The 10,000-nt window shown below is 47.5% G+C and overlaps 1 protein-coding gene across 1 annotated transcript in view; it reads left to right on the forward strand.

Moving 5' to 3' along the window:
- Window positions 1–10,000, forward strand: part of kif28 (kinesin family member 28) — a 32,661-nt gene that overhangs the window by 17,738 nt on the left and 4,923 nt on the right. Inside the window, exons 14-19 of the mRNA XM_042709799.1 lie at window positions 792–943; window positions 1,824–1,920; window positions 3,681–3,788; window positions 5,834–6,138; window positions 7,682–7,816; window positions 9,862–10,000. The exon at window positions 9,862–10,000 is cut by the window's right edge and continues 28 nt beyond it. Of these exons, the coding sequence (XP_042565733.1) occupies window positions 792–943; window positions 1,824–1,920; window positions 3,681–3,788; window positions 5,834–6,138; window positions 7,682–7,816; window positions 9,862–10,000 (936 nt within the window). The remainder of the gene's footprint in view (window positions 1–791; window positions 944–1,823; window positions 1,921–3,680; window positions 3,789–5,833; window positions 6,139–7,681; window positions 7,817–9,861) is intronic.

Here is a 10,000-nt window from a genome sequence, read left to right on the forward strand (position 1 = left end):
AACACAACCAATAAACACAACGATGCGCATACCGACCACGCCACCGCATTAATTCACTACCAACAGAAGGCTAGCCGACTGGCATTAATATAGCCATCCTAGTAGTCAACTTTTCATGATTAAGAGTTGTCATTATCCAACGTCACACAACACAGAATATAGTTATCATCTTGCTGTCTCCGCAGCGGGAGAAAAAAACGCTGTTTGAATGCAGCTCCGTGGCGTGATGATGCCAACTGCGGCTGGACCATCTCGCCGTTGCACCGTCTCCTTGTCTGTGTCAGAGGCGTTCTCATTTAATTTTCTTTTCATTGTCCCTGTCTTAAGCCACCGATCCATGACCTTCTTAATAGATTAGGCTACTCTTTAATAGATTAGGCTTCTACTGACTGTGTTCTCTTCGTTCTGAGTTGTATGTTAGAAATGTCGCAATAATTTACTTTTGGCCGTCACGGACCATAACGGGGCACTGGCGGACCACCAGTGGCCCGCGGACCACACTTTGAGAACGACTGGTATAGTGGGTTCAGGCCCTGGGCTCTGTAAAGCGCCTTGAGACAATGTTATTGTTTTGGCGCTGTATAAATAAAATGGAATTTTATTGAATTGTTGTTAAACAGGGCCAGCTCATCGTGGTTAGTTATTGTTAGTAATGTTATCAGCAGGTTGTTAATAATGACTGTGTTATTGCTCATCGTGGTTAGTTAGTATGATGTTATTATGTAATGTAATGTTGTTAGAATGTTTTTTTGCTGGTTGTGAATGTGAGCTGTGTTGTCTTTGACGAGCAGGACCGGCTCATCCTGGGGTCCAGCAGCACCTACCTGTTCATTGGCTGCCCCTGTGAGCGCGGCGCGGACGACTGGAGTCGCTATGACTACGACTACTTCCAGTCAGAGCTGGCGGCCGCTGAGGGCATCCACATTCTCACACTGTGCGACGAGCAGAGCCAGGGTGTGTGTGTGTGTGTGTGTGTGTGTGTGTGTGTGTGTGTGTGTGTGTGTGTGTCCGTCCGTCCACACTGCTGTTGAAGGGGCTTTCTGTTTTTGTGCATATGTACTGTACGTACGCAAATGTAACTTCCACATGTGTCTATGTGTGCGCGTATGTGTGCGTGTGTATGTGTGCGCGTGTATGTGTGTGTCTATGTGTGCGCGTATGTGTGCGTGTGTGTGTGTGTGTATGTGTGCGTGTGTATATGTGTGTGTGGTGTTTGCTCCTGCTGTGTCTTTGTGTGTGTGTGTGTGTGAGTGTGTGTGTGTGTGTGTGTGTGTGTGTATGTGTGTGTGTGTGTGTGTGTGTGTGTGTGTGTTGTTTGCTCTTGCTGTAACTGTGTGTGTGTGTGTGTGTGTGTGTGTGTGTGTGTGTGTGTGTGTGTGTGTGTGTGTGTGTGTGTGTGTGTGTGTGTGTGTGTGTGTGTGTGTTGTTTGCTCTTGCTGTAACTGTGTGTGTGTGTGTGTGTGTGTGTGTGTGTGTGTGTGTGTGTGTGTGTGTGTGTGTGTGTGTGTGTGTGTGTGTGTGTGTGTGTGTGTGTGTGTGTGTGTGTGTGTGTGTGTGTGTGTGTGTGTGTGTGTGTGTGTGGTGTTTGCTCTTGCTGTGTGTGTGTGTGTGTGTGTGTGTGTGTGAGTGTGTGTGTGTGTGTGTGTGTGTGTGTGTGAGTGTGTGTGTGTGTGTGTGTGTGTGGTGTTTGCTCTTGCTGTGTCTGTGTGTGTGTGTGTGTGTGTGTGAGTGTGAGTGTGTGTGTGTGTGTGTGTGTCTGTCTGCCGCTGCCATTAATCAGTAATCCCTGTCCCCCCGGCAGGAGAGCCCATTGTGGACCCCAGCCAGACAGACCCCAGCTTACTGGCGGTGTTCTACGACTACATCAAACTCATCCCCATGGTGACCGAGGCCAACCAGATGAGCCAGGAGCTCAGCAAGGTGAGTGAGTGAGGAGAGAGACAGGAGGCAGATGCCCGCGCTCCGCTTCTGAGGGAGACTCTCATTTCACGTCTGTGTTTGCGGCCTGCATAGAGATTAGCTCCTCAGTGAGGAGAAGCGGCAGCCGTGGTCTGCAGTCTGTCACGGAGAACCTCATTTAATGGCGGTGTGTGTTTGGACTGCACAGCGCTCCCAGGAGTTAGAGTTAGTATTTGGCCGACACTTTTGTCCAAAGTGATTTACAAAACATAAAATATAGAATCTAAATACTTCAGGATTTTCAAAGGGGGTTTGAGCTGGAGTTGTGTCTTTGAAAAGCATGTCCAAAACAGAGTGTCTGTGTTAGGGCAGACATTGAGGCGTTTGTCGGAGCATCAGCGGGCTGTTGAAAGGGCCGCACAGACCAGAGGAAATGTGCATTCATTCCAATTAGGCCTCTGACAAGGGGAAAGCCACAGGACTTGAAAAGGGAGAGACACATGCATCCATTCAGACTAATTACCAGAGCCCTCTTCTGTGTCGGGGTGTTGAGATGATGCTCAGTGGAGAGCAGAAGTGCCGTATTAGCTGGAGCAGAAACTCTCACACCATTGATCTGCTATTGAGCATCAGGAGGAACATGCCCAGATATGAGCTGCTATTGAACATGCCCAGATACGAGCTGCTATTGAACATGCCCAGATACGAGCTGCTATTGAACATGCCCAGATACGAGCTGCTATTGAACATGCCCAGATACGAGCTGCTATTGAACATGCCCAGATACGAGCTGCTATTGAACATGCCCAGATATGAGCTGCTATTGAACATGCCCAGATATGAGCTGCTATTGAACATGCCCAGATATGAGCTGCTATTGAACCCTGCTCAGCCTTCACAGATAAGAGCTCCGTGCCCACTGAGTGTTGAACAGATAAGAGCTCCGTGCCCACTGAGTGTTAAACAGATAAGAGCTCCATGCCCACTGAGTGTTGAACAGATAAGAGCTCCGTGCCCACTGAACAGATAAGAGCTCCGTGCCCACTGAACAGATAAGAGCTCCGTGCCCACTGAGTGTTAAACAGATAAGAGCTCCGTGCCCACTGAACAGATAAGAGCTCCGTGCCCACTGAACAGATAAGAGCTTCATGCCCACTGAGTGTTGAACAGATAAGAGCTCCGTGCCCACTGAACAGATAAGAGCTTCATGCCCACTGAGTGTTGAACAGATAAGAGCTCCGTGCCCACTGAGTGTTGAAAAATCATGAAATAGAAAGGAAGCAGAACAGTGATATGGATTATGATCTTATCCTTTAATATGTATTATTATCTTATCCTTTAAACACTTTTCATTTGCTAAAGCAGAGGCTCAGTCCTTCTGATGTAATACTTACTCATATCAGAACTTTTCACCTATATGGTGATTTGATATATGATATATCTGTCTATCTATCTCTGTGTGTGTGTCTATGAGTGTGTGTGTGTGTGTGTGTGTGTGTGTGTGTCTATGAGAGTGTGTGTATGTGTGTGTGTATGATAACGGCTCATTTTTCATTTCGGCACACGGAGGTGAGGTGCTGATCAAATGTCACTCTACTTCCGACTCGTCCGCTTTTCATTGCCCGGGGCTTATTAAAGCTTTTACTGTGTGTGTTACATTTAAAAAGCCCTCTGATGTTTTAATCTTTGTACTCACATCTGTGTACAGATCCGGTTAGTCTCATGGTGATATTATATGTGAGTTTGTTACATTTGAACATGTCTTTCTTTTCTGTCGTCAGGGGGTTGATTTCAAGCTGGAGATTAAGAACCTGGCCATGTCCGACTGTCGAGGCCGTGATCTGGAGAAGGACATCGCTGTCCGGGTCACATCTGTGGAAAACAAGCAGGTGAGGAGGATTTTCGCCTCGGTATTTAAATCCTCCGGATGACAGCAGGGGGTATTTTTGGACAGGCACGGGCCAGGACAGCCTCTAAATGAGCAGAGGGGACCTTTGCCAAAATCACCAACAGCTGTAGCTGTGTCCATGACAACAATCCCATGTCCATGTCCAAACAGCAGTCAGATGGAGTGTAGAATTTCTAAACAAATTCCTCCTCTCTCTCAGAGAAACAGTAGAAGTCTATGGGAAAAGTGGGTTGATGGAAATAAAATGACAGTAGCTGTCTTTGAAACAGTAAGGGGGTTAACGGAGTAATGGAGTTATACCCTAACTAACGCAATCATGTGTCTGGGCCCCCAGAGTAATACCCTAACGCAATCATGTGTTGGGGCCCCCAGAGTAATGATGTTATACCCTAACGCAATCATGTGTCGGGCCCCCAGAGTGATGGAATTATACCCTAACCTAACGCAATCATGTGTTGGGCCCCCAGCCAGCCACCATGGCACACTGTAGTGACCTTGACCAGTCTTTCCCCCTGAACACACAGTGTCTGTCATCCCCCCCCCCCCCCCCTTACAGTGTTCAACTGATCTGGGTGACCGGCGGCAGGATTAGGTTCGTTATGAAACTACTGAATCTTTGGAATCATCTACTGCAGGAGTTAGCCACTATGTTGCCCACCTATGCAGTAGATGGAATGCCCTTTCATAATGATTTGGATTGGGACACATTTCTTTTATGTGTAAAATTGAACCAACATGGAGTCAAACCCTCTCAAATCAACGACGTCGTGCTCATTTATTGATGCAGTGGCAGCAGCAACTAAAATATGATCACTGTCTGTCACTGTATGATCACATGACCACTGTATGATCACATGACCACTGTATGATCACATGACCACTGTAATGATACATGACCAACTGTATGATCACATGGCCACTTGTTCATGATCACATGATCACTGTCTGTGTCACTGTATGATCAATGACCACTGTATGATCACAATGACCACTGTATGTTGTTCACTGTATTGATCAACAATGACTCACTGTATGATCACATGACCACTGGGTATGTATTACAGATGGCTCACTGTATTGTGGTCACTGTATGATCACATGAACCACTGTACTGGAATCACATGAACCACTGTATGATCACATGGCCACTGTATGATCACATGACCACTGTATGATCACATGACCACTGTATGATCACATGACCACTGTATGATCACATGACCACTGTATGATCACATGGCCACTGTATGATCACATGATCACTGTCTGTGTCACTGTATGATCACATGACCACTGTATGATCACATGACCACTGTATGTGTCACTGTATGATCACATGACCACTGTATGATCACATGACCACTGTATGATCACATGGCCACTGTATGTGTCACTGTATGATCACATGACCACTGTATGATCACATGACCACTGTATGATCACATGACACTGTCTGTGTCACTGTATGATCACATGACCACTGTATGATCACATGACCACTGTATGTGTCACTGTATGATCACATGACCACTGTATGATCACATGACCACTGTATGATCACATGACCACTGTATGTGTCACTGTATGATCACATGACCACTGTATGATCACATGACCACTGTATGATCACATGCCACTGTATGATCACATGACCACTGTATGATCACATGACCACTGTATGTGTCACTGTATGATCACATGATCACTGTATGATCACTGTCCAAACACTGATGGTCTTCTCTGTGTGTGTGTGTTCATTATCACTGTCCAAACACTTATGGTCTTCTCTGTGTGTGTGTGTCTGTTCATGATCACTGTCCAAACACTGATGGTCTTCTCTGTGTGTGTGTGTGTCTGTTCATTATCACTGTCCAAACACTGATGGTCTTCTCTGTGTGTGTGTGTGTTCATGATCACTGTCCAAACACTGATGGTCTTCTCTGTGTGTGTGTGTCTGTTCATGATCACTGTCCAAACACTGATGGTCTTCTCTGTCTGTGTGTGTTCATGATCTCCCCGTCGCAGGTGTGGATGTGGTCGAAGGCGAAGTTCATCAACCGTAAGTTCCTGATGGAGGAGGTGTACCAGCAGCAGCAGGTGGCGAGCGCGGGCGGGGGGGAAGGGGCCGAGTCCTCGCCCCCGCCGCTGCCCAGGGACCGAGACCCGTTCTGGGACCCGCTGGAGCCGCTGCACCTGGGCAGCGCCCACCTGTGGCTGCAGTCGCTGGCCTTCCGCATCCCCCTGGAGGAGCAGGTGGAGGTGCTGGGCCCAGAGGGCACGGAGGAGGCCATCCTGCAGGCCCAGCTGCTGCCCTGCAACCCCGCGGGACTGTGGGTACTCCAGAGTAGGCCAGGCCTGGGTGTGGCACACAGATAGATAAACAGGAGTCCTGCACTCACTGGATACAGGTCCAATCAGTCCAGTCCAGTCATGTGCTGTCTTACCTTACCGGAGGGAAGAAAATACTCTCCAGTCTAGTAAATGGCTTTTGATGGTTTCAAATAAATGTATGCAGACTTAAATATCAATTTGCCGAGTGCAGAGGGATGACTTCAAGTCACTGTGTGTCCATTTGGATGCGTGGATCTCCTAAATGCCTTCATGACTGTCAACATGGTCATGATCGTGACTCTAACTCTGTCTCTGTTCTCGTCTTAATGCCTTCATGACTGTCAACATGGTCGTGATCGTGACTCTAACTCTGTTCTCGTCTTAATGCCTTCATGACTGTCAACATGGTCATGATCGTGGCTCTGTCTCTGTCTCTGTTCTCGTCTTAATGTCTTCATGACTGTAAACATGGTCATGATCGTGACTCTGTCTCTGTTCTCGTCTTAATGCCTTCATGACTGTAAACATGATCATGATCGTGACTCTGTTCTCGTCTTAATGCCTTCATGACTGTAAACATGATCATGATTGTGACTCTGTTCTCGTCTTAATGCCTTCATCGTGGCTCTGTCTCTGTCTCTGTACTCGTCTTAATGCCTTCATGACTGTAAACATGGTCATGATCGTGACTCTAACTCTGTACTCGTCTTAATGCCTTCATGACTGTAAACATGGTCATGATCGTGTCTCTGTTCTCGTCTTAATGCCTTCGTGACTGTAAACATGATCATGATTGTGACTCTGTTCTCGTCTTAATGTCTTCATGACTGTAAACATGATCATGATTGTGACTCTGTCTATGTACTCGTCTCATAATCGTGGCTGTGACTCTGTCTCTGTACTCGTCTTAATGCCTTCATGACTGTAAACATGATCATGATCGTGACTCTGTCTCTGTACTCGTCTCATGATCGTGGCTCTAACTCTGTCTCTGTACTCGTCTTAAGTGGGGCAGCCTGCCCCAGCTGGACTGGGTCACTGGAGGGTCTCTGTAAGCGACTCTAATGTCATTAAAATAATGTAAATACAAGAAAAAAAGGTCCTGACCATTTGCCCTCTTCCTCTCTCTGTGTGTATGTGATATATATGTGTGTGTGTGTGTATGATATATGTGTGTGTGTGTGTGTGTGCGTGTGTGCGTGCGTGCGTGCGTGTGTGCCTGTCTTTGTGCCTGTGTGTGTGCCTGTGAGTGTGTGTGTGTGTGTGTGTGTGCGCGCGTGTGTGCGTGCGTGAGTGCGTGCGTGTGTGCGTGCGTGTGTGTGCCTGTGTGTGTGTGTGTGTCTGTGTGTGTGTGTGTGTGTGTGTGTGCACGTGTGTGTGCGCGCGCGTGCGTGAGTGCGTGTGTGAGTGCGTGCGTGCGTGTGTGCCTGTGTGTGTGTGTGTGTGTGTGTGTGTGTGTATATGATATATGTGTGTGTGCCTGTGTGCGTGCCTGTGTGTGCCTGTGTGTGTGTGTGTGTGTGTGTGTGTGTGTGTGTTTAGGCCTCTAGGAGAGGAGGACATCCTGATCGACCCCACAGAGCTTCTGGGCAAGAGGCTGGACTTTCAGCTCCTCCTGGAGCAGTGCTGTGGCCTACGGTGGCTCAAAGAGGCCAAGAACAGAGGAGTGCAGATTGGGTTAGTAGGAGTCTGTGTTGCGAAATGGGTTTGGAATTCTATGTATGTAGCAGGCTAGCATGTCTGCCCTAAGCCTTCCTTTATCTCTAACACTGATATTCTAACATCACTGAACACAGGCAGGGTTGGTTTTATGAATCTCCAGTGCAGGTTCATCTGGATCTGTTTTTGAGAGTTTTCATGTGTTCAAAATGGAAATGTTGATTTCACAACACTTGTTTGATTCCTGAAACTCTGGTGAAAGCTGTGTGTGTCTGACTCCGTGGTGAGGAGCAGAATGTGCTTGTGTGCCATCATTCCAGAGATCTGATCTGGCTAAAACAGACTGAAAGGAGAGAAAGGGCTCTCTGTTCTCTCAGCCTGACCTGGGGCTAACTGCATCCTGTCTGTCTCTGCGCATGAGGCCAAGAGAATATTCTCACATCTCCCCTCCCATCTTCCCTGGCTCTCTGCCTGAGAAATGGAATGGACACACACACACACACACACACACACACACACACACACACACACACTCAGTCACATTGTCTGCCTCACATCCTTATAAGTTGAAATGTTCTAGAATGGAATGCTCACGACTCACGGACACCAGTGGAGACAGGTAACATCAAAGGCTTCTGTGAAACTCATTCTATTGATTTAATTCATAAAGTGATGCTATTTTATTTTCTTCACTTGGTGTTCACTGTACACTAGAGGCATGGTTCAATGCATTTCGATCCGTTAAGTACAAGAGCAAAGCTTTTGAAGGGACAGAAATGCAAAGGCGCTGGTTGAGGAGCAGTACTTAGCCCTGGAGTTCAACGCCAAAGACAGACACAGATCTTATTTAGTTATTAGTCCGATTGATTTCCATTATGTGGCATGGTGGCTCAGTTGCTTGCACTGCTTGCACTGCCGCCTCACAGCAAGAAGGTCATGGGTTCGATTCCCACATGGGGCGCTGTTGGCTCTGGGGGGGCAGGTCCTCCCCAGAGTGCACAGTGCTCAGGTGGGCTATCTCCCGGGCCTTTCTGTGTGGAGTTTGCATGTTCTCCCCGTGTTCACAAGGGGTTTCCTCCACTAAGGACCCCAACAGAAAAAACATGCAAAATAACAGACAAAAGATGGACGGTTCACTTCACTTGGTCCCCGGGCGCTACAAGCTGCCCACTGCTCCTGGGGGGTCCTTGAGGAAGGACGGTCCAGGATGGGAAAAAAGCAGAAAATAAATTCACCGCGACCTCAGGCCTACCTGCGTGTGTGTGTGTGTGTGTCCTGTGTCGCCTCCATATATGCATGTGTGTGTTCCAGTGTGTCGTGTGTGCCATTAAAAAAACCTGACAAAGGTCTTAATTAATTACCATTACCATTTATTCATGGAGCAGACGTGTTTATTATCCAAAGCGACTTACGCTTGAGGCTCAAGCTGCTGTGAGTTAACAGAGCTGATGACAGTAAGCACTGTGGGATATTTGAATATGATTCAGAAGGAAGGTCAGATAATTCATTTAATTAGTTTGAGGATCAGATACACTCTAAAACACGATGTTAGAAAAGGGGTTTGGCCCACCGGGTAGAGGATGGGTCATGATACACATTTTAAGCTTTCTGATTGGATGGAGTCAGGTTAGAGGTTCATGATTTGGTTGGTTACAGGGTCAGCCAGTCATGGCTGAAGTGGGAGTGTCAGAAGAGGTTTAAATGGCAGCGCGCGACGCTAGGCAGACAGAAATATTCCTAGGACTTTCCCTTATTGTGGTTTAAGATCTGCATTAAACCCTGCTGAAGAGTTCACCATCTGCTGTTCGACTCCGAATGGGACCGCGTGTGTGTATATTTTAGACACGACAGCACCATTAAATGAGTTCACAGATCTGATGAGAGTAAGCACCATTACATGAGTTCCAGTGCACTGAGTGCAAGCTGCAGATGAATGTGACGTGATGTTTGTGTGTGTGTGTGTGTGTGTGTGTGTGTGTGTGTGTGTGTGTGTGTGTGTGTGTGTGTGTGTGTGTGTGTGTGTGTGTGTGTGTGTGTGTGTGTGTGTGTGTGTGTGTGTGCAGCTTCCGTGTGTATGAGTGTCCTCAGAGCTTCTACAGCCCTGCGGTGTGGCATAATGTCAACCCCCTGCTGGAGCACAGGGTCCACCTCACGGCCATGCGCACCTCCCAGGACTTACTCAACTACCTGCAGAGCAGCGCA

This window comes from Clupea harengus, chromosome 14 (assembly GCF_900700415.2).
Source record: "Clupea harengus chromosome 14, Ch_v2.0.2, whole genome shotgun sequence".
In the NCBI taxonomy this organism is placed as follows: Eukaryota; Metazoa; Chordata; class Actinopteri; order Clupeiformes; family Clupeidae; genus Clupea; species Clupea harengus.